This window comes from Taurulus bubalis, assembly GCF_910589615.1.
Source record: "Taurulus bubalis genome assembly, chromosome: 3".
In the NCBI taxonomy this organism is placed as follows: Eukaryota; Metazoa; Chordata; class Actinopteri; order Perciformes; family Cottidae; genus Taurulus; species Taurulus bubalis.
This window is the reverse complement of record NC_136591.1, coordinates 15524845-15549460: the sequence shown is the minus strand read 5'-3', so window position 1 is coordinate 15549460 and position 24616 is coordinate 15524845. Positions and strand designations below refer to the sequence as shown.

Below are 24616 nucleotides of genomic sequence, written 5' to 3'. Positions count from 1 at the left end.
TGTATTGGAATTTGAATGTCACCTCTGAATCATTTCAATGGGAACAGCAGCAGGTGTGAAGGGGGCGCTGGTAACTATTCCAGTTCGTTAAAGCAGCAGCCTCCCAGAAAGCCCTCCTAGCTCGTGAGGTGGACTCTGGGGAAGGGGAGTGGTTTGAATAACGACAAGCTTTTCTTTTTTTTATATATATATAACACAGGGCTTGGCGCTGGTAACGTTTAGGTACAGTAGTCCCAATTATGAAAACAAAATTTGTGGTTTTGGATTCTGACTGGTTGAACTCTTATCTTACTTACTAATAAATTGTCTGAAAATATCCCAGATGCAAGCAAACTGCACAAGAAGTCCGTGTTTGTGGTCTTACTGCGCTAGACACATAGACTGTATATAAGAAGTGGCCGTAGTCATGGCGACGTCACCCATTGGTTTGTAGACTGCCGCTTTGAAGTCTTGAGTTCAGCGATTTCGCTGTCGCCATCTTGTTTTTTTTGCAACTCATAAACAGAAGTTGTCACATTTAGAATGTGAGTGACGTATACTCCTCTGGTAGTAACCTGTCAATCACAGTAAGCCCGCCCTAAAGCATACCCTGCTTTATGGTCTATTTTACTCTAAATAGACAATCATTTACTAAATGGACATTATGATGTTTTGAAAAATACTTGAAACTAGAGATTGATACAAAAAAACATATGTTTACAATATTTAATGAGGGAATAAATCAAGAGAGAAGTAGAGTCATTTTCTCATTGACTTCTATACAACCAGAGGAGTCGCCCCCTGATGGTCAGTAGAGAGAATGCAGCTTTGAGGCACTTCTGAATGGGCTTCACTCTGCAGGACCGGAGGTTGGCGCCTGACAAGACGATAGAAGTGTCAGTCACATAACATGTATGTTTGACTCTTACTACAAACCAGAGCCAACGTTGTGTCGCTCAGCTGTCTGTTCCCTTCCACGCCTCCTCACGGCTGGCCTCGCTGAGCACAGCCGCCGGGGTCAACGGAGGGTGTTTCAGACTGCTAGTCATTGGACTAGCGTGTCGCTTGAAGCATGCTGAGGTCTTCAGTGTGCAGGCGAGACTCCAGCTTTGTAAACCTGCTTTGGATTTAGAGCTAAAAAGGTTGAATGTTCGGTGAGTGCTTAAAGCACTTATGTGTAGAATACTAGCTCCCCGTCAGTGTTCGGATAAAAAACAACACTGGTTGTAAAAAAGACGGATCTGACCAACTGCAAACAGAAAGGTTTTAAGGGAGCATCGTAAGACGTGAGGTTCTACACATGTTGGTTGTGTCCTCCTACAGAACGCTGCTGTAAACTCACTGGACTAATGCATGAATCTGCACATCATTTTATACAGGTGCAACATCATTTGGCAGTTTTAATAATTTTTTTTATTCCCATATTTTGACTGTGCCAGAATCGTGACTAGATCCAGTTGGTTTAGGACACTAATCTACAGAATACTATTGAAGGGAAGTCATCCTTAATATTCCACCGGGGAAAATGTATTTGGAGAACAGACCCGGCCCTCCCTGTGAGGGGACGGCTCCTGTTTTCTGCATTTCTGAAACGTGTGAAATATTTTTGGTATTTTAACAAAAGAGGCGGCCAGTGGGCTGACAGGTACTGTTACGGGTGTAAAAAAAAAACACACCAATATTTTATTTATTTTGTGGGTGTTTGAGCTGTTAAATCAAAGCTTAGCCTCCACTTTTCCAAGGAGAACGCCTGCGTTTGATTGGTACCAGAGGTTCAGGACGGTAAACAGTGGAGGTTCTTTCCAAAGGGTTCTTCTCACCCTGCGTTCTGTCTTATGGTTTCTTGTGTATTTGAGGACATACAATAAACATTCTGTATGATGTACAGATGAGCTATTAAGCAACTTGTGGGTGAGCTTTAATCGTGCTTTTCTTTAATTATAAAAACATTTCAGAGGCTGGGTATATGTGATCAAGGGGCACAAGCCGTGAAGACCCCTCATGGTCACACATTACAGCAGTGTTGGTCGCACACACGCCTGGCGGAGAGCTGCACTTTACTGAGTGCACCTGAACTGTATCACAGCACTGTCTAAGAAATAGAGAGTTTAAAATAAAAGTAAAAACCAATGGAAGGTCTAATCAGAAACTCAGACAGTGAAAATCGTCTCTTTCTGGAGAAACCCTAATATGAAATATTGCAGGTTGTGCAGCAGCTTAAAACCTAAATATACAATGACAAGCGATCTAATTTAAACCTATCAGGATCACCGTGGAAAGAGGGAACTGGGAATTGTTGCACTGTGGGATCAAAATGCTGATCTCCCGCCTCTAGTGGATCACAAAAACCTGTGCCGCGCATGTTCTTTTTATGTCGTCTGAGTGGGTGGTCTGATGGAAGTCATCCAGTTTCCCCATTTCCTGTGGGCGAGGATGCTTTCTTCAGTCTCCATGTCACAGATCTTACCAGGCCTGTTCCTGGTGCCTGAAGGATGCACGTTTAAAAATGTCTCTGTGGAGGAGTCGGGAGGTGCTCAGCACTGTTCTTCTATATTCAGCCTCTGAGATCGTTGATGTTCCAGTTTCATCCTGTGGATTTGATGCAGTCCTTCTAGAAATATCAAAATCTAAAAGGTCGTCCTTTTCCCATGAAATTTCCTTTTGGTTTGAATTGACCCCATGGCCTTTCCTTCACCATCACCCTTAGGACAAGCCGTAACCCTCCTCTGCTCCAAGAACCCTGTGTTTTGAGTTTCTTTGTCGTCTCAAAAAGATGAATTTTGCTAATAGCTACAGTGAAAGAAAAGAATAGTTGTGAGAAATGACAAACGTACAGCTTCAGAGAGGAGTTTTAAACCCTGCTGACTCCCTCACCTCCACACAGGTGACCCTTCGCATCATGAAGTGGGGGTAATCAATGGACTGTCTGTAATATTCCAAAGCGTGTTTAATAAAATATTGATATTCGGTTGGTGGAAAACCCCCTGGACTCGATCGGCCTTTCGATGAAGAATTTTCAGATGTTTGTTGTCGCTGCTTCACTAAAGCCTTTACATATAAACTCCATTATGCCTTGAGTCCAATGAGACTCATAACAGCAAACGGTACCAAATAGAATAAAATAAGACCTCAGTAAATAATAAAAACCTGCTAAAAAACTAAACCTGTGCTTTCATGTTTGTGTCTTTTCAGTGGAGGAACTTTGAAAATGTGCAAAACCAGATTGTTACACATTTTTGACATGCGCTATTTCACAGTGTAAACTGTTATTATTATTACAGTATCACAAAACATGAAATTGCGATACTCAAGCGTATACATTGGTTTCCCTTTACGCCAATATTGTTCACGGTGACCTCAGTTACAATATTCTATAAATAAATACAACTAAAGCACCTGGGGACAACATTAGGCTCCTTGGCAAATAGCCAATCAGATCGTCAGTCTCAGTTTCACAACTATTTGGAGAATCGCTTCGCTCATGTTACCCAAATCTTTTTCTTTTATTGACAGAGGTGTTTTTTTTTTTATCAATGATGGATGATGTCATTTTGAAGAACTGGAGGCAGGACCCAGGAGGCAGGACCCAGGATGCAGGACCCAGGAGGCAGGACCCAGGACACAGGAGGCAGGACACAGGAGGCAGGACCCAGGAGGCAGGAGGCAGGACACAGGAGGCAGGACACAGGAGGCATGAGGCATGACCCAGGAGGCATGACCCAGGAGGCAGGACCCAGGAGGCAGGACACAGGAGGCAGGACACAGGAGGCAGGAGGCTCCAGACACAACCAGGATCCATGGAAACCTGTAAGGGGAGAAAGCACAAATAAAACATTTTTAAAAACATGAAGATAATACAAATAATGAAACATGGGACAGTGTACAGACACAGGGAATCCGGGCGTGGTAACCTCACTAAGACTGCACACAAGTCACATGGCTGTTTGTCAAGAAATAGTTCCCAAAATACTGAACTGTTCCAAATTCCCAAGGGAATGTTTATTTATGTAAAATCCTGAAGTATTGTAGCATTCTACATCATTGCAACATACGACAATATATACCTTGATTTATAATATATAATTAATTCCCATCTACAATATTAAAGTTAGACGATGTTATTGTTGAAATAAGCAATTCATAAACAATAAAACCACCCCTGCTCAGTTTAATACTCTCGGGGGTTTTGCTGCTGCCGTCTAACTTCAGATACACATTACAGACGGACATCACCATGAAGGCCTGACTGACATTACTGAGTTACTGCGCTGACTTTATGACTCCTTTCAGCGGGTGCTGCTTTAGCGGAGGCAACCACCCGACCCATTAGTTCCTGATAATGGACATCTCGCCGGGCCGTATCCCTTATGTGTTGGTATCAGACAGTAAAAATCTATCTGCACCTTTTAAATGGAGCCATCCTGTATTCATTTGTTCAGATGGCATCCTCTCCTGTGTACAGCAGACCTCAGGCTTCAGTTCAAGCAGGACAAGTTTCACTGACATCCATGTGGAGACAAGAACAGGAGAAAGTGGCTGCTCAGACTCCTGGATTAATTTAAGCTATTTTCTTCCAAGAGTGGAGCTGAGAGGGGGGGGCGCTCTACAGGATGTCCAGCCAGCACGACATCCTGTTTGAGCTTCCAAATACCACTTCCTTCAATAAAAAGGGGGAGACCTTCGAAATAATCTCCTACAGAAGAGACACAGAGACATTGATTGTCACCCTGGCACGAGGCCAAGGCTGAGGAGAAAAGCCGCTGGACGGTAGTCAAAAAGCACCTCAAGGAAGTCATTAAAGCTCAAGGTTAATGAAAAGTCTCTCCTTTCTCATCTCACCTCACCTCCCTGCTGCTCGGAGAACTTCTAACTCCAGAGCCACATGATGGAGATATAACCTTGATGAGCAAAAGCCCTCATACAATAACTCATGCTGTTAAATTGCTTTGTTCTATTGCTGCCCAGTGGTGGGTAATATATTTGATGCTGTGAAGTTGCTCATCCAAAGTCAAGTCTTCCCATGGCTCAGCAACCACATGTAGAAAAACAGACACGCCGCCGTGTTCTTTTACTGATGGGTTACTATAGGAACCCCCTTATAAACCTCAGCATCCATGCTAGATTCCCAAACAACAGTGTTTGATGATTTTCACGATATCATAGCAAATGGTAGCTACAACTCACCTGACCGGATGGTTTGTTTCACAGAATCCCCGGATCAGGTCGTCGTCAGATAACCAGTCAGGAAGAGCGAGAACATCTTTTCCATCGAGCAAAAAACCTTCAGTGTCATTTATTGCTCTTCTTTCAATGAAAAAGTGCTCTCCAGTTGTGATAGAAATGATGCTGTAGCAGTAGCTACGCTAACCTCTTCAGGAGCCTAGTGGTCCGCTGTAGAGCCGGTCCTGATCCGTGCACATCCCATGTTTGTAATGTTTCAAGCCAGGAAGCTTTCTATAAAGCTAACTAGAGCTTGGCACAGGACCTCTTTAGTTTCTTTAATAAATATAGCCATTTTAAGGAAAGCTACGGTTCACTGCAACGTGGCTTCAAATTCCGTGTCACTGCTTCTATCAGCTCTTTCAGTTCTGATGGCGGTGTAGGTCAGCTTGGGAATGTTGGGACACTGTATCGACATCAAAACACCTTCCATTACTCACTACTTTTTTGGAGCCTAACCTAAATATGAAAGGATCAATATGTTAAATGTACATATGTTCCCAAAATTCTGCCTCCCCCGGGACGGTTGGGCCAGTGGGTGGGTCGGTCGGGACGCCTTGTCCTGGGCTAAAAAGAAAACATTCAAATTGAACAAATTGCAGTCTGAATTTGAACACCTTATAGTTAAAATGTTGATTGTTCACAGATGTCTTTGAGAAAAAGAAAACTGATATTAAAACAAAGTACATAGTGAGGGAGACAGAGACTTCATTCTCTGCTCAGGTAGATATTACTCCACTATATCTTTACACAGATAGTAGTTGTTTGCTGCTATGTTAATACTCTGAAGCCCGTTCATAGAACCTTTTTTTTTCTACAGAAGATAAATTGCATATTTCACAGTCAGCTGTGATGATGTATTTCTACATCTGTTTCCATTTTCTATTCATTCCAATTCATCAGAAACTCGTCTACAAATATGTTATGAAAGTACAAAATGTGGGGGGTCCTGCTCATGTAAATCCATGCTTTTAGAGCTCCTTTGAAGTGTTTATTCATATTTGCCTGTTGCTGTCTCTTTCGTTGGGAAAGCCGACGGCAAAATGAAGACCACCAAAGCATACGCGGCCTCTGTTTGCAAAGGGATTTCAGCCCCCTGACCAGTTGGCCATTGTCATCAAATTTGCACAGAGCTGCAATAATTCAAAGACACTTATCATATGCTTTTGGGTCGCTTGTGTGTCCCCGTTTCCCCCTGTGGCCAATCGTATTGACCTTCCTGTCAGCTATCCTGTGGAATTCTGGGTGGCTGGTGGTTCTGCCGTCCACCCACCACCCCCTGCTCACAGAATGCATACAAATTAGCCTTTCAAATATCAGATCAAGTTATGTAAAGAACAAAAGCAAAGCAGACTTCAAAGAGGAGGGACGGGGAAGGATGCAGCACGCAGAGGCTTCAGCTGGCTCACTCAACCGGCCCGGTCCTCAGACGCTGTGGTGGATTTGATTATTGTTTTTAACTCCGCTCCTCCCCCTCCCCCTGGCTCCCGGGACCCCCTGCACTACCAAAATGGGTCCAGCCCTTTGGAGCGAATCCCAATCCCAAACCTGGTCTTTGATTTCGGGGGGCTTGGCACTGCTCCTTCTCCCCCTGCTTTGTTCCTCTTGATGGATCTAGGCAGGCCGGCGAACCGTGACCCCTGGCAGCCCACCCCGTCTGTGTGAGCGCACACACTCATACACACACACATCAACTGACAATGCCAAGCTACCACAGAACCCAAGAGGAAAGGAGGGAAAAATGGAGGAAGAAAGAAAAATTTCGACAAATGTGCTGAAAGCGTCTGTGAATCAAAGTCTCATCCCTGACAGAGATTACAGGCGCGGTGAGTGTCGTTGCTGTTTTCATTGTGTCTGTTCTGATAAGTTAGCCATGTGTGATGGGCGAGGAGGAGAGTCTGGACCGCTGCCTATTCAGCTGCTCTGAACCACCTGCCACCAGACGTACCCGTGTGTGAACTTGAACAAGGAGGAAAAAAAAGAAAAAAAACACTTCAATTCCCAGCTATCCCGGCGGCCGCCTCATTTTCTCTCTAACTGTGTTATCAAACCCGGCTTTGTAGCGGCTTTGTAGCGGGCTCGGTGCTGGGTGCACAAGCTTTCACAGTCACTCGGCGCGGAACATTTCATGCTGGGAACTTTTTGTGTGCTGAGGCCGAAAACAAAGCAGCTTATGAGAGGCTACAGGAAATCACTGTGATATTGGTTGTCAAAGACCAGCATGCACTTTATAGAATGCACTCATGTTGATTTATAGTTCACTTCTACTCTCAGAAAACATTGTAAAGTGTATTCATTATTGGGATAGTGTTTCCAATTTATTACAACTTTGGTTTTATTTCTATGATGTGGCCATTATTTCTATAAATTGTGAGAATATTGCACTCACCAAAGCTGACCCTTGGCTAAGCCTGCTGGTACTTACATGGAGCCCACACTGTCACGAACTGCACTAACGGAAAAAGATATTATCAACATTTTTGGACAAACAAAAAAGCAGCTTTAGAGAGAAGCTGGCAGAAGGGTCTACATTATGTGAAGGATATATCCAGGATATCAAACAGACTCAGCAGTAAAAAATAAGTTCAAATAGATAAAGATAGAAGCTAGTACCGAGCTGCTGACAGGACATGGTTAGCCTAGCTTAGCCTTAAGACTGGACGCAGGGGGAAACAGCAAGCCTGGCTCTGTACAAAGTTTTAAAAAGATGCTTCAGTAAGAGTTTGATTGACAGCTGGTTCATCCCATCACCTGCCAATTGTTTTTTAAAGGGCCCTTTTCCAAACAGTTTCCATGGTCTTTTGTAACAAACCACCTCTGCTTCACCTGTTGCTAAGCTAACCATGCTCAGCTCCACACTTCATGCAAAACCATGAGATTGATATTGATCTCTTGACATCCCTAAATTTAGACGTTTAAAGAAGGACTGAAGAAATATTCCATATTGTTTCACCCAATGCATGCTGGGAACATGCATGGAACCCTGAACAAGAAGAAGAAGTTACACTGATGTTACACTCTTGATGAGATGAGAAAAAGCAAAGAAGGTCAGCTTCAATTCAATCAAAGTTCCAAGTGGACTGAGCTGACCCGTTCCCATCATTAAGGACGACCAACGAGTTTTGATGCCACATGTGGGATCAGTTTACTAATTATTACTCTCATTATTTCCGCATAAATGAGGCACAATGAGTGCACCCAGGTAGTATTTGGACTCATTTGTCCAGTTAAGGACCTCGGCCTCTCCTGCCTGCTTGATTAGTTTGGACAAGCCAGCCAGTGCTGCCAAGTCTGTGTCACGCTGAAGAGTTTTCTTCATTATTTTTAAATGTCACATTGGATTTTGCAAACATAAAGGGGGAAAATAAAACAGTTTGGCTTTGCAAACTGACTAACACTCATTAACTAACAAGAGGATTACGACTTTTCTTCTATTTGCCTTGATATAATATTTTGAAGATATACGATGCTGCAGAGGGAGCACAACATTAGCTGACTGCGATTTGGGTTCAAACTAACCTATGAAAACATGAGAACTCCTACAAAACGTGTGATATGTGAGCCAGGGATTCTTGCGTGTTTTGTGACGCGTTGCATTGTGGGTACTGAAGGTGCCAGGTTTTGACAGCGATGTAGAATGCGTAGAATCATACAGACTATATCTTTGGAGTGATCTTTTACTGCAGCTTTAAAAATGAGAAACCGTCTGTTTAAATGACCAACTGTTGTATTTCCGTTATGCTGACATTGTCCTCACCACGTGCCCTGCTCAAATCTCAAAGCACAGTTAAAGAAAGAAAGCTCCAACAGGAAACAAATCACATCCTAAGTATGTACAGATAAAACATTAAAACATCTATTACGTTTTGCTAAAGTGCTGTGCTAGTTAATGCAGCTAGATTGACGGGTGACTCTTTAAAGTGCTGTCTCCAGTGTGCCAAAAAGCCACAGAAAGTTCTCCAGGTCAATAAGTTGGACATGGTTATGTTATGTCCCACAAATCTGCGTGGACACACCACAGATGTTGGATGATGGAATATTGTAGCCTGTTTGTTGAATACCCACAATTTCTCTTTCAGCTTCTGAGTGTCCTAACATGACTAACAGGCTTTGACTGATAACCTCTACTTGTATGGGTCCATGTTTGAGAATAACAGGTCATGGTGAGGACTTCATCCAGTAGGCTTGTAGTGGTGTTACAGCGTCATCTAGTGGTGGTCTGACAGTATGGTTAATGAGGATGTTGCTGTTTTTTAGAGATTTCTCTCTAAAGCCTGTCTTGACCCATGCAGGGTTTTTATGATGACATTTTTTATTGAGGTTCTGGCAACAATTATATACTTCCAAAAAGCATACAAACACAGCAGCAGGTGGACATATTTACCTTTATGTATGATGTACTCGGAGCCAATGTTGTTATGTGGGTAGTCCAAAGTCTCGTCCAGAGAGAGACCAAGTCTAGTTGCCATATCTTAAAGGGACAGCTCACCCCACACTCTACACTGTAACCCAAAAAAATACATGTATTTTTTGCGGTGAATTGACACCAATCACCCAGAGTCTTTATGCTCTCTCTCTCTCTCTCTCTCTCTCTCTCTCTCTCTCTCTCTTTCTCTCTCTCTCTCTCTATATTTATATATATATATATATATATATCTATATCTATATCTATAGATATATATATATATATATATATATATATATATATATATATATATCTATAGATATATATATTTATTTAAAGTACGTGTGACACCTGTGTCACTGTGGGTCCTTATGGGATATATATATATATATATATATATATATATATATATATCTATATATATATAGATATATATATATCCCATAAGGACCCACAGTGACACAGGTATATATATATATATATATATATATATATATATATATATATATATATATATATCCCATAAGGACCCACAGTGACACAGGTGTCACACGTCCTTTAAATTTCCTGGAAAGTTCCGTACACAGCATTGTCCTTGATTGTCCCTAAATGACACCTACTGAACATCTTGGTGGGTCATGTCACAGGGTCATGTGATTTTGTGTTCCCATCACAACATTTCAAGATGTTTGCTCCAGGTTGTGACAGATCTGAAGGAAGTTAAGGTAAGATTCACCCATTTAATAATTCTAATGCTTACATAATATGTCCTTTAATATATTGAAGCTGATGCGAGCACATTTCTGGAAGAAACTGATATAAAACAAATCAGATAAATATCACTATTTTAGCTAACATATTTGATATTGTTCAATTCAAAGCATATTAAAACAAATGTAAAAAAAAAAATCATGTATCATATATTAATTCAATTATGAATACAATTATTTGACCATTAACGCCCAATGTGACATATATGTAACATTTCAGATATTTGATTTTGAAAGCAATGTCAAAAGTGGGTTCTATGTGGTCTATTTAATCTGTATTATGCCCCCCATAATTTTCCTTGAAGGAGAAATGGGTCCAGGTTCTTATGGGCAATATATGATTTATGTGTTTAATTTCCTCAATTAATACACTAATTTGTTGTATATATTGAGTATTTTCATTCCAATATGTGTTCTATGTAACTTGCTTGCTACTGTGACAAACCCATTTCTCCTTGGGGGTGAATAAAGTATACATCGATCTATTTATTTATATAGTGCTTTTTTAAATGCTCAAAGAAGCTTTACAAACATTAAAATCATTTTTAAAGAGCTATACACTAAAAACAGTCATATGAAAAGTTGCATTTAATACATTTAGCTTAAACCAAGCTTCCTTCTCAATAACGTCATAAAGTCTGTGGAATATTTCTAATTGTGTCCGCCCATCAGTATTACAGCTCAGTGCTTTAAGTTCTAACAGATGCCAAGATATTATCCATCAATCCGTCTTTGCTTTTGGATGTGATCAGTAGAATTATTCAGATCTAAACCAAAGTTTTCATTAACAAAATTCAATATTTTTGGCGTTTAAGAACATTCCCCAAGAAATACATTTTTGAAGCATGATTTTTGTAAAACAATGTTTCATTTCCCATGAATGCCTCCATTGTTCCTTCTTCAAAGAGTTTGACCAGCTGGTCCTTCACCCTTTTCCTGCCAGAGCCTAAACACAGAATCTTGGCAGGGGGGGAAATCCTCCATTTGGGGGCGAGAAGTGAAACAAAAAAATTGCAAACATTACACAGACCATGATCTTATTCCGTGTCTTCAGAACAAAGTTATTCTGAACAAAGAGGCTCCACAACAACCTTCTCTGGTTTTACCGTCTGGTGAGATACGTAGAGGTTGGCCGTCAGTGTATACTTCAGAGCAATCTCAAGGTTTGGTCCATGAGCACGTCCTGAAAATAGTTACAAAATCTAGAGACTTGTCCCTGATGGATTTAAGGTCATCTGTACACTGCAGAGACGCTTACCAGACTGCCTTCATGCAATGAGCCACCCATACAGCAAAGTATGCAAAACAGTCAGACTGTCAGTCTAGTTATTCAGAAATCCAGACATGACTAGAGGGTTTTCCCAGTTCCCAGCAGTCCGACAGTAAAGTGATGCTAAACATTCTTTGCAATGCATGTAAACCACACGGCTGAAAATAGTTTGCATGCTCAAGATGGCTCCGACTGCACCATGACTGGGTCCACACTCAGGCTGTGGTGGTCCGTTACTTTGCCGAGGTAGATTCTTTCAAACTGGGAAGATTAAAACCACTAAAGTACATGTACACCATCCACACTGGAGAAGCCAGCTGAAGGTCTACTGCGTAGAAATAACGGGAATAAGCCCACAAAATGCAAGAACGGACAGAACAAACTGCAAATGCCCAATAAGAGCTTTATTAAAACACCATTTGAACATATGTATGCTGCAAAAGAAAGTCATAACCAAAACAGCCAAAAAAAAAAAAAAAAAAAAGCAAAAACAACAACAAAAAAAAAAAAAAAAAAAAAAAACGCTTCTCTGAAGCCACTTTTTAAAAATACCCCAGGTGAGTGAATGAAAGCTCAAACATACACAACTGGAACGGTGTTCTAATCTAAATACATTTAAACCACTTGATGCAGACTTCCTCCTGAGATGGCGCGACTCCAGACAACTTCAGGTTATACCGTCTTCTGCTGGCCCTTCTTGCCAATCAGAGACTTGTGGATGTGAGGGATCACGCCTGGGAAACAATGGACGCGCCATTAATAGAGTTGCAGACAAGTAAAGCATGAGCAGTTTAAGTTAGCGGATAATCAGAAAATGTAGGCAACCAGACCGCTGATACGAGACATCTTTTTATAAAACTTAATGTCAGTTATTTTGGGCTGTTAGTGCCTAGTCCATGATAACTATAATGGACCGTGGGTGTATTCAGTCATGCAGAGTTAAATTATAATACATTTGTAGAGCTCAAAGCTTAATAACTGCACTTCTCATAGCAGAACAGTCTCATTACCTCCACCAGCAATAGTGGCCTTGATCAGAGAATCGAGCTCTTCGTCTCCTCTGATGGCGAGCTGCAAGTGGCGTGGTGTTATGCGCTTCACCTTAAGGTCCTTTGATGCATTTCCCGCCAACTCCAGCACCTGGAACAAACCGATATCAACACATGGGGTCAGACAACAGCAGCGGCGACACCCGGAAATAGGAGTAGCGAATGAGCTCGGCGCTACCTCGGCCGTGAGGTATTCGAGGATGGCCGCGCTGTACACCGCTGCAGTGGCTCCCACTCGGCCGTGGCTAGTGGTCCTGGACTTGAGGTGTCTGTGGATACGACCCACTGGGAACTGCGGCGACAAGGAGGGTGGCGGACATTGGTGAGGGGAAACAAAAGAGGTTCACCGGCCCGACGGCCAGCCGAGTGGCCCCTGCTGGGCAACATAGTGAGCCACAGCTGACTAACCTGCAGTCCTGCTCTCTGCGAGCGCGAGATAGCCTTCGTCTTGGTCTTCCCGGAGTCTTTCCCTGCCTTACCGCCGGCCTGAAACACACGGATACAGTTGCAGTCGTCAGACCGCATTGCCGTGAAATGACATTCCCTAAAAAAGTGGACAATTAGACCAATCCTCTCTGCATTCGGTACCCCGGCTGCTGCTCGTCCACTGCAGCCGGTGACGATAAGTTAGCTAGCACGCTAAGCTAGTACAAAAGCTAAAACAGCAACATGTATTGCTAACAGACCGCAAGGAGTCACAGTCTGCCGTTTCGTAATGCCGCTAAACAGACATTGTACACTTACCATATTTAAAATCCACAAATAATCGCTGGAGCACAAAACCGAGTGTCTCGCTACCTACTGCCGACTGGTGGCTTGAATTACAATCCCCGCCCTCATTTGTCCCGTAAATATATAGCCGATCGTCATCCGGGTAACTGAGCTGAGCGCCCAAGCCAATCATATTTCGTCATATGTTTCCTGTCTTGGCGTTCAGCCAATGAATGAGTAAAGACCTCGCTTTTCGGGAAATGTGGTACATTTTCGTTCCAGTTATGGTGGGTAATGTAGTGTAGACAGGCTTTTACCGTCTACTTTTTCGTAATGAAAGAACACGTTTAGTCTACTCTGAAAACGTTTTCTTTCAGGTATAATGTATTCCTTTATTTGATTTAGAAACGAAAGAAAATATATGAAAAGTTTACACTACAGTTTCAGTGTGGACATGTATGTATGGGGCCTATTACCTGGACCACTTAATGAAGCCTGCTCAATTATATCAGAATGACACAGTTTACGATTAGAGGGGAAAGCGGCAACTATTGGAAACAATTTGTGTGCAAATCACAATTATGTTATGACTAAAAAACTAGTTTCTTTATCAAATGCATTATGTCCATAAAAAAAACCTCTTAAACAAATGTAGCATTTAAATAATTTAAAAACTGTTGGTTGATTGCATTACTTCAAAACTTATTTTGCAACCCTCTCCTAAAAGGAGCCACTTGCTGTCACAACCCTGAGACCAAACTATCTGTTTCCACTTCTATAAACTCTTCCATGGATATGAACGCTGGACTCATGGCTTGGTTGTTGTCCTGTTGTAGTTTCTTACTGAGGCCACATGTGGGCAGTGACTGCTCAGGGTTGTACGTGCATTATTGTCTCTAAAGCCATCGACTGAACTTCACTGTACGTTCACTGCAAGTTACAGTAATAAACGTCACGGCTAGTTTAAGATGCAGAAAAAGTCTTCGTTGCTTCACTCATCTGGTTTAATTAGGTGGGATATTTTCAGCAACCTCACGATGTAAAGCCAAACAATCAAAAGAAATAGTCCATATTTCCAGAGGTGCTGGACTAGGCTGAGCTCTTTTCGGGTCCCCTGAGCTTAATGTATTTGGGGGCTTCTTGGAGAGTGCCACGCCCCAGACACAGTTGCTTTCTCACATTGTTTTTTTGTATTACCTCCCAATAAAGCTGATTCTGATTCTGAAGTCTCCTCGCTTTGTGGAGATGCAATGCAATATTATATTTGTCATTGTTGTTGGGTTTTATGTTCATATATATATATATATATATATATATATATATATATATATATATATATATTACTTTTGTGTATATATTTACATTTGTAGTTAAGTGTTTATGCTTTCCTCTGTTCGACTTTGTTGTCCTTATTTTTAGTTTATTTGTCTGTTTCTTTGTATATACGTTGAGAACAAGTCATTAAACTTAATAATATGTAATATGTAATATATAAAGTATGTATTTGTTGTATATATATATATAAAATGTATGACCTATAATGGATCAAAGACAAGGTAAAACATTTTTATCTACTCATTTATTAACTCACAGTCGGTTTACGTTTTGTTTTAACAGTAGTGGGTGAGGCCTCGTTGGTTTCCATCCATTAGTGGTTAGTTGTAGATGATGATCATAGCGGTTATAGTTTAGCCTGACATATAGTTGGAGGAGTTATGAAACCATGAGATGTCAGCCTCCTCTTCAATTTACTGCAGTCTTAATGTGTAACAGGCTCCAGCCGGGGGTGTCAGGACTTGATAAGACAATCTGTGTGTGTGTGTGTGTGTGTGTGTGTGTGTGTGTGTGTGTGTGTGTGTGTGTGTGTGTGTGTGTGTGTGTGTGTGTGTGTGTGTGTGTGTGTGTGTGTGTGTGTGGGACAACATGCGCAGCTGGTGGTGGGCTGGTCACGTCTAAATCTCATACCATTCATTCCCAGGCGCACTCCCCTTTCAGCAGTAACTCTCTCTCCTGACCTCTTCCTCGCTCGCTCTCCTCTCCCTCTCAGTCACTTTCAGCTCAGTGCTACATTTACGGTGGATATAATATTGTTGGATAGGATCTTTCCACATTGTGACTTCAGCTCACAGACATATTTCCAAAAAGGCTGCTATCTCTTTAAAAATCATCTTCAGTCAAATTTAGAAGGCATTTACATAAAATTACCATATAAAAAATTCTTAAAATGACATGTACCCCTAAAAATCCAGAATCCATCTATGTATTCAAACGTTGAACTGCTTGACACGAGATGGCTCGACTTCTGCTCGATCACTGCACTACGATTGGCTCCAAACTATTGTGAAGTCAAGACATGCTGGTACATCCATGTGCTCAAAGTGTCAGTGGAGCGCAGACAAGTGTCCAACATGTTCATGACAGCTCTAGTACTGGTTTATGAAGTTGAGAGAGGATCAGCGGATGTATATCTGCCTGCACCTGAGAGCGAAGTGACAGGAAACCAACGATGTCTCTACAGCCCACTTGGGGGGAAAGAAGAGGAAGAGAGGGAGAGCGCAGAGGAAGAAGGGATGGACAAAGGGCATGAGAAACTGTGATGTCACTCCGGCTGCTGGAACTCAAGTAAAAACAAAAACAGAAGGGAAAAAGAGGTTAGGTGGGAAAAGTCTCCAGAGCTGTTCAACTGAGAATAGATTACTGGGTCACTATCTGCAAACAAGTGAAGACACCGGCTTTCTAATAATACAATGTATCCTATCCACTAATCCAAGTGAATCATTGGTCATAGTGTAAACCGATGACCTTGTTCCAAAAGTATGTGGGTCAATGAAGAGCATGAATATTCACACTCATTAGCAAGCTTTACTTTACTGCAGTGCTTCTTTTGTTGGAAGCTTGTGTTGGGTCTCGTCCCGGAGACGAGGACGATCAAGTGTGTGTGGGTCATCTCGTATTAAACCAGATGATCCACATCGGGAATTTGCTCAGGATACAAAAAGCTGAAGCTCATAGAAGCTGCTCTGTCCATCAGATCCCGCTGGACCAAAGTGTTGGATGAAGTGAACGGGTGAAAGTAATGCCGTCATTAGAATGTTTTGTCAGGAAATAGTTAACATCTCTGTTTGTGTACAGATTAAACTAAAGAGTGTTAATCAAGGATCTTTAGAGCTGTTAGTGGATACGCCAGGCTAACTGTTTCCATCTCCTCTCAGTCTTTATGCTAAGCTAGGCTAAACCACATCCTGAAACCACTGAACACACATGCATGAGATTGATATCAATCTTCTCATCTCTTCTAAATTAAGCTAATACGTGTATACTCACAATGTTGCTCTGTGGCATCAACAAAAAAAATTTTAGCAAACATTTCCAACATGAGTCTTTCTCTAATATACATATTATTACTTGAAAACAATAGCATTTCCTTCTCAGTAGCTTTCATACCCTCATAATAGGTCAGCTGCTATATAAACAAGTTACCAAGGCTGCTATTTATTCATATTTATGCGTGTATTTAAAGGTGATGTGTGTAATAGCTGGTCACATGCTCCAAAGAAATATACAGGGCAGCCCTTCACCTCTACTGGGTCCATACAATCTACATTTACAGTATCGGTTATTAAAAAAAAGTAAACTACTGACTAACAGCAGGGAAGATATGCAGTCATTCAAAATGTAACTGCTATCTTCCATCTGCACATGTGGCGTTGGCCTATAGTTTCTGTTAGCCATCTGATCAAGTTAGTGCTCTGCCACCGTATGTTTTTAAGATTTTTTGGGGGGCATTTTGGCTCTTATTGGACAGAGGTCAGTGTAGACATGAGAGAGTTAGAGGGGCATGTCAGTAGGAATCAAACCCTGGACTCTTCAGTCGTTATATGTACTGTAACCATTTGGTTCCCAAAGCGCTCAGTGGCCCTTGGTAAACTTGAAATAATTGAGTGATTAATCTGTCAAAATGTTCCTTTTATCAAAAACGAGATGTTGGTCATGTCTGCGTTTTGGAAACGGACTAACCACAATGAAGTTGTGTGGGTTTCAGTCTTTTGCCAAATGCTAGTATGAAGCACCTCAGAAAAGACAATGTGACAGGTAACAAGGCTTGGAGGTCCTCGTGAGTCTTCTCTCTTCCGTGTCCTCCAAATTATAATGGATCTGACTGCGTTGGATCCATGTATTGTGTGTGTGTGAATTGACGCGGGTTATGGGTGGAAGTGTGAAGTGCAGGAAACATGTACTGCTGCTCTTTTTGATTTAATTGGTGGATCATCCTGCTGCCGCCACTGTTGCTGTTCGTTCTTCTTGGGTTGACCACATGTGCGATCTGGTCGGATTATCCTCGGGGCTGCAGCAGCATACCAAGAACAACAGTGACATACCACTCAGATTTGACACATGCCAAAACAACAAAAGTGGCATACCAGCAGCCAGCAGCGGCGCTGCTGCCAGGAAGAACACCACAACGCACATCAATAAACCCTTCAACCCCCACTCGCAGATCTGAGCCAGGCACACACAGAAGAATGGGTCGAAAGAAACATAGACTGGAGTTGCATTTGGAATTGGCAAATTGGCAAAAAAAAAGAAGCTTAAATGACAGGAAAACCCTCCACAGGGGGGCCTTTAAATCAGTGGCCTCGTACCACAGAGACCCTTATAATCAAAACCGGCAAACTCTTTCGCAACATTCAAACGTGACACGAGCCATTTCAGTGGATAGGATGCAACTTATTTCCTTCAGTACTTGCCACAGTGCTGTATTACCATGTATGGCCAATATGTATGCCCTGATGGATTATTTAATTATGTTCTTTAATAATGAATATGCATTATGAGTTACTCGACACACAGCATCTGCTGCCCTGTATTGCTCCTCCATCGTTATAGGTTCATAAGATGGAAAACCAACAAACAAAGGAGAACTACAAATAGCAGAGCAGGCAATATCCCAGCATCCCCCTGGGTGGGGGGAGGTATTATGCTTTCACCACAATCTCAGACAAATACAGTGGGCAGATTGAGTTAACCGTGAATGGTAATGGATTTTACAACTGCATGTAGTGAAAGTTAACCCCTACACCCCCAACACACACACTGCCTCGGTCGCAGCTGGACAACTAGTGCGACTTTGACAGATGGTCCAATGGGATGCTGGGAGAGGGAAGGAGGGAGGGAGGACACTAGAGCTGAGGAGAAGGATGGATGCAGGATGGAGAGGAGGGGACAATGGAAATGGATGTAAATGTGTGTGTGTGTGTGTGTGTGTGTGTGTGTGTGTGTGTGTGTGTGTGCGCGCGCGCGTGCGTGCGCGTGCGTAGGAGAGGAGTCAGCTGTTCCTGAAAGAATGGAATAATACGAATAAGGGTTATAAACCTCATGGGAGGGTTGGGGGCATGCAGTCCTGCTGATGCTGCATTTGAACTCATGTCCGTTTAGACACGTGCATGTATTCAGACACACAAACACAGCGGACACACACAAGTAGTAGTTTATTAACAACAACTGCACATAATTCAGTTAGCTTGACATGAGCTTTCATTCATGATGTAAATGAGACATTGATTGGATCACCTGGCCGCTGCCTCAGCATACACACAGCTTCATGATTGGTTCACGTGTTAATTATGTCTGTAGCACCGCTTCTTCAAAAATTCAAGCTTGAATAAATATGCAGGCAGAGACCCCGCCCCCATGAGCGTCAGTCAAAATACTCGCGTTGTGACCACGCCCATTCTTACTCGCTCCGTCGCGCTGGCTGCACCCTTCCGAAAGCCAGGTAGATCAAAAAACTGGTCGTTTGAGCCAACTTCCGGCTGGGACTACAAAAACAAAATGTAAAATAGGCAACAAAACTCGCTAAAGAGAAAGTAAGGAATAATTTTCATATTGTATTCATTGAGTCGGCTGTTGGATTATATTTTATAATAATAATAATACTTTAATTTTATATAGCACTTTTCAAAATGCTCAAAGATGCTTTACATAGGACAGAGACAAACAGAACAAAACAAAAAATAGAAAGACAATGGAGAAAACAAAACAAACAAACAGAAAAATGTTGATAAAATATAAAACTGGAGAAACTGCAACGGAATGAGTCCTATAGTGGAGGGTAGGGAGCAGGGGTTAGCAGGTGAAGGTGAGTTTGAAGAGGTGTGTTTTGAGGCCTTGCTTGAAGGATGATAGTGTGGGAGCCTGACGGATGTCCGATTTTCCTCAAATTGCATTCATTTTGGTTTTAGATTGAGGCAAATTTGTAATTTGTGATTCTGGGCTATACAAAATAAACTGAATTGAATTGAATAATGAGTACTAGAATACATAGTTCTTTCAAAGGAAATTTCATAGGACATTATTAAAAATTCTGGACCCATGCAATAAAGTTTTTTGTATGTCGCTGAAAAATCCCTCCCAAAAGATCAACGAAAGGCAAACACTGACCCAACAAAAATGTGTTTTATTGCATCACAGGAGTTCCCTCTTCCTACCTTCATGTTGTATTATAACAGCTTAACAAGTTTAAAATCTGCTCTATTGGCATGAAATATATGATACCATTTCATTTACTATGTGTCTCTCTTGTGTGCACTGCTGCTGTAATCCTGCAATTTCCCCACTGCGGGACTAATAAAGGATTATCTTATCCTATCATTTTATAAACATGTGTCCACAATAACAAGTAAGTCAAACATGATTTTAGGTACTGGGTCACGATATGTTAAATTCAGTTGTACTCTGTAACAAAAAAAACACGTGTTTCATCTGCTCTACCTAAGAGATGGCGATGTACAGAGCTGTAATCAATGTTTCGGAACAGTGTGATCAAAACTGTGACGTTCTTCTGAAGTTGTGCACTCTTATTTTGAAGGACAGCCACAGTGTTCCCGTAAATTCGCCAGCTTGACGTAACTTCCTGAAAGATTGACAGCTTGAACCGCTCTCGCTGACTAGTGGAAACGAGAGCTCCCGTTGTGTGAGAGACACAATCACAACGGCAACTGATTTCTCTCGGATTTACTTTTGTACTTTGAAAGAAGTTTACGAGAAGCGCACCCAGTTGTAGGAGGTCATAGCAATCTTCGGGGTATGAGAGTGGAGCGGACGCCCTCAACAAAGTAAAAGAGGTTGGTAGAGCTGCACGTTTGATGGCTGCTGGGGATGGAGCCCAGCTGCCTGCCACCGTAGCGGCCAGCCGGAGCGTGGAGAAGGCGCTCGAGGAGGCTGCCGCGAGCGGGGCTCTGAACTTGTCCAACCGAAAGCTGAAGGAGTTTCCCCGCAGCGCCAGGAACTACGACTTGTCCGACATTACGCACGCAGGTCGGTTTGCTTTTTCACTCTTTCCCTTCACTTCCAAAGCAGCGCGAGCGAGCTAGCTGTAACCACGAGAACCGCCTTTTGTTTTCTCGCCACCTGCTTCTTTCTTCTAACGGAGGAGGCACGTCGTCCCTCCGCCCGACACGTTTCACAAGACACCCCCAAGTCACTCCGCACTTTAGTTTAGTCCCGATGGCTGTCACAACTGTGTACCTCGGACATGATGACTTAAGACTTCTTTCAAATCGTCACGAGCCCCCTCTTATTTCCGCACGTGGCTGCCCCATCAGCCTTTTCTTAAATCAGTCAGAATAGGATGCATCACAGTGGCCATACCGTTAGTCTGTTTTACCCACAGTGCCCGTTAGCATGTGCGCAGCAGACTTCTACCTCCAACGCTACAGTCGCTGCTCGTGGACTCTGTGGACTGGAGGCTTCTTTTACGGGCTGTTACTGCTCTCGTTAAGCAAATCCACATGACTTCCCAGCTTTTTAAAAGAAGCTTGACGTCTTTTCTTGAAGTTAACTTCAAAGGAGAAAAGAAAGCCAAAAAAAGAGTTCCTCTTACTCAACACCTCGGCTTAGGGTTGAAGCGCATTGGACTTAACCTGAGAGCTTTAGTCCCCGTGTGGGGTTGAACTCGGTTGTACTGTTTTGGCCTGAACAGTGGTTTTGGTGTCTCTTCGTATTGTTCTGTTTTTGATGGATGAGTGTAACGACATGGCAACCTTTCAGCGAGCAGCTTCCTGGACTGCCTCTGAGTGTGTCAGTCTCTTCATAGGCTGAGCAGGACGTTGTAGAAAGGTGTGGATTAAAGGGAACTACCTTAGCCTCGCCTCGTTGAAAAGAGGATTACCCCATCCAGGTTGCTGAAATCAATCTGGCTAGGCAGGGCTTTAAAGCAGCACCCCCTATCCTCTGCTCCTGCTTTCGGTGCTTTGGTAATTATGACCATCTGCTCATAACAACCCAGGTCCAGGCCCTGTGGGAAGAGAAGGCCTTGCATACACATAAACACACACGCACAGGCACCTGCCACTGGAGCAACCCAACCCCAATGACTATGGAGGTGATGAATACATCCCATAGCTGTGTCTGTCCAAGTGCAGGTTCAGTGATAAACTAATGATCCAGCTTGGCAAGTCCGTGAAAGAACAACCGAACTGTTCTCAAAGTGAGGTTTAAAGGGGGCAATAGCTGCCTACACCGTACAGCTTACTCATCGTGTGTTTTACTGAGCCTGTGAAGATGACTTTGTCTTACAAAATAACCTGGATGATGTCATAGTGTTGTCATAAGGGAAGCTGGGAAAACCTGCATAAGAAACTGGCGACATGTTTGAGGCTTTGTGAATTTATCTTGCAAGTTGGGTGGAATGATGCCTGTTTGATATGAATTATGGGAAGTGTAGGATCCAGAAGTTGAAGCTTGACCCATGAGAGTTGGGTCGATTTTTGGTTTGGCTGTTCTGGTGTACACATTTACAAGCTGGCAAAATTTAAACACTAACTCCTTCACGTATTGCATTCGTCATAATACGCCACAGGACAACATGAATGAATCACGTAATATGTTTGTCTATAAAACGTCCCATCTGAGGCACTAGTGTCTGATGGGTCGTGCATAACTGCTGAGTGGAGGCCGGCAACATTAAAAAAAGAGTAGAGTTCAGTTAACTTTTGGAATTTCTATTGATTTTATTTTTTTAAACTAAAAAACGACTAATTGACTATCAAGATAATGGTATTAATCATGTCAAAATATTGTTATAAGAAGGTCTTCAACAAGAACCAGATCTTGTTGGCCCAGGCTTTTCACTGGACATTGTATTCTGAAGTAGAATTTGAATTTAAAGACAGCAAAAGTCATGAATTCCAGAGGGATGTCAAGAAATATCATCCAAAAATGTCCAAATGGAATGTGTTCATCTTCTCACTCAGCCTTGGCTTTACCTCTGAAAATTGAAACAGGCGGTGGCTGACATTCACACTGCCTCATCGTGACTCATCCGTTATTCATTCCGCTCTAATTCTAGGCTTGTACTCCTCCATAGGCCACAATTGTAGACATTTAGTCTTGAATACATGTTTTTGCAGCACCTATGCTGTCTATGTCTAGAATGAGTAATGAGGTGCTCTCAGTTTCTCTGAGATACCTGCTCGTTACGCTCACCAGACATCACATCAGCTCCGTCATACAGCTAACCTGTCTGAGAGTCTTGAGTGGAATCTGATGCATTACTAACTCATCGTAAGCTCTTTGGGAGCATACACAGTGTTTCTGAGGATAATGATCAAGTTTTGGGATAGCTGGATTCAGTTTAATGTTTAGTAATGACTTAGTGTCCTTTTGGTGTTGACATGATTTCTTCTTTTCCTGCTTTGCACACAGCTCAGCACAGAGTTGCTAGTCAGGGAGAGGGCAAGAGCTGGAACGGAACAAAGAGCATGAGCCTGAAGTACCAAAAGGGAAAACACTGTTGAAAATAAGACGGGAGACAATTTGCAATTAGAGTATTTATTTCTTGAAACAATGAAGGTGAGGTCTGTTGGAGGTGACGTCCTCCACCGGCGCGCTGCGCTCTGTTGACACGGAACACGGCGGTCCGGGATGCTTTGTTTGAGCCAGGTCTCTGCTTGATGTAGGCCCAACGGTGTCTGATCTACTGATCCAGCCAAGTTCTATTTCATCCAGACCCACCTCCTGTGGGCGGACATCAGCCAGCAGCAGGCTGGGTAGTGGATCAGCGCTCCCGGGACAGTCACGTGGCCCTGGTGGACTGGACCTCAGGTAGCATCTTTGATGCTTTGTGTTTCCATTGGTGGAGTCTGTAGTGAGGCTAAAGCAAAGAGAGGCTTAACCATCTCTACATGTAATGTATCCAAATGTAAAGTTTGGAAGAGCTTCTAACCAGGCTGCTGAATATAACAGGGACTGGACAATTTGACGGCATACATTGGGAATGCTTCAACTAATGTTATTGGTCTTTCAAATCGTAATCGTCACTTAAGATTTTGTAATGCTTTCCATCAAAACCCTGTCCGTGTAATCTGATTTGCTTTGCTTCTGCTCAAGCTGTATGCCTCCCCACAGATACATCGTTGTGCACAGATATCCAGTGCTTCAGCCCCTCTTTTCACACTTGGGTGTTTTCTGTGTGCTCGTGAAAACGTCTGCTCTCAGATTATTTGTGTGCAACAACCCTGTCAAAATTCCCCAACCAATAGATTACCAGGTGTAATGGTGACCAATGAAATGATCCCCGCCACGCTGAGGAGTGTCCCTGACCGTCAGTTACTCTTTATTGTTGTGTGTATAAAGAAGAAGGGCAGTTCTAGCTAGTTTTAGAAGGCTAATGCAGCGTTAAACGAGCATGCGCTGATGTTGTTTATCCACGGCCTCCTGACAGTGTACAGAAAAATGAAATGGTTTGATCTGATAAAAGTACCCGGTGTAGTTGTTATAGTAAAATAAAAAGTTTGGGCGCTGGTATGCTAATTTCTTGATCAAATTATCAATCGTTTGGTTTTATAAAATCGTGGAGAAATGGCTGTTACGGTTCCCTGAGGCCCACGATGACATCTTCAAATGTGTTACTTTGTCTGATTCTGTCCAATCCACAGATCTTCAGTTTACTATCATATAACACAAAGCTATATCACCCAAACCTAATGCCTTTTGATTTGAACACATCATATTTGTTTTGAGCTGCTCCTCACAATGCCGTCTTTGCATCCTCACAGGGCCATGGGTCTGTGTTGTCATGACCTCATGTGTCACATGTCCATGGAAACAGGAAGTGTAAACAGGATGTCCTGCTCATGTGATCACTTATTTTCCTATCAAAGTAGAACATGGATTTTATATTGTTGCTTTTTAGTTACATTGAGATAAATTA

At 42.5% G+C, this 24616-nt stretch overlaps 2 protein-coding genes across 2 annotated transcripts in view; one reads left to right on the top strand and one right to left on the bottom strand.

Moving 5' to 3' along the window:
* Positions 1–12172: 12172 nt before the first annotated feature.
* Positions 12173–13520, bottom strand: LOC306733673 (histone H2A.Z). The gene is made up of 5 exons (XM_079214952.1): positions 13438–13520; positions 13102–13179; positions 12872–12985; positions 12655–12784; positions 12173–12378 (listed from the first exon to the last, which is right to left on the bottom strand). Exons 1-5 carry the CDS (start codon positions 13438–13440, stop codon positions 12317–12319), a joined length of 387 nt encoding a protein of 128 aa, XP_079071078.1. The 5' UTR covers positions 13441–13520; the 3' UTR covers positions 12173–12316.
* A 6946-nt stretch (positions 13521–20466) lies between these two features.
* Positions 20467–24616, top strand: part of lrch4 (leucine-rich repeats and calponin homology (CH) domain containing 4) — a 40336-nt gene continuing 36186 nt past the window's right edge. Inside the window, exon 1 of the mRNA XM_079215076.1 lies at positions 20467–20721. Coding sequence (XP_079071202.1) covers positions 20550–20721 — 172 coding nt within the window. The 5' untranslated portion in view covers positions 20467–20549. The remainder of the gene's footprint in view (positions 20722–24616) is intronic.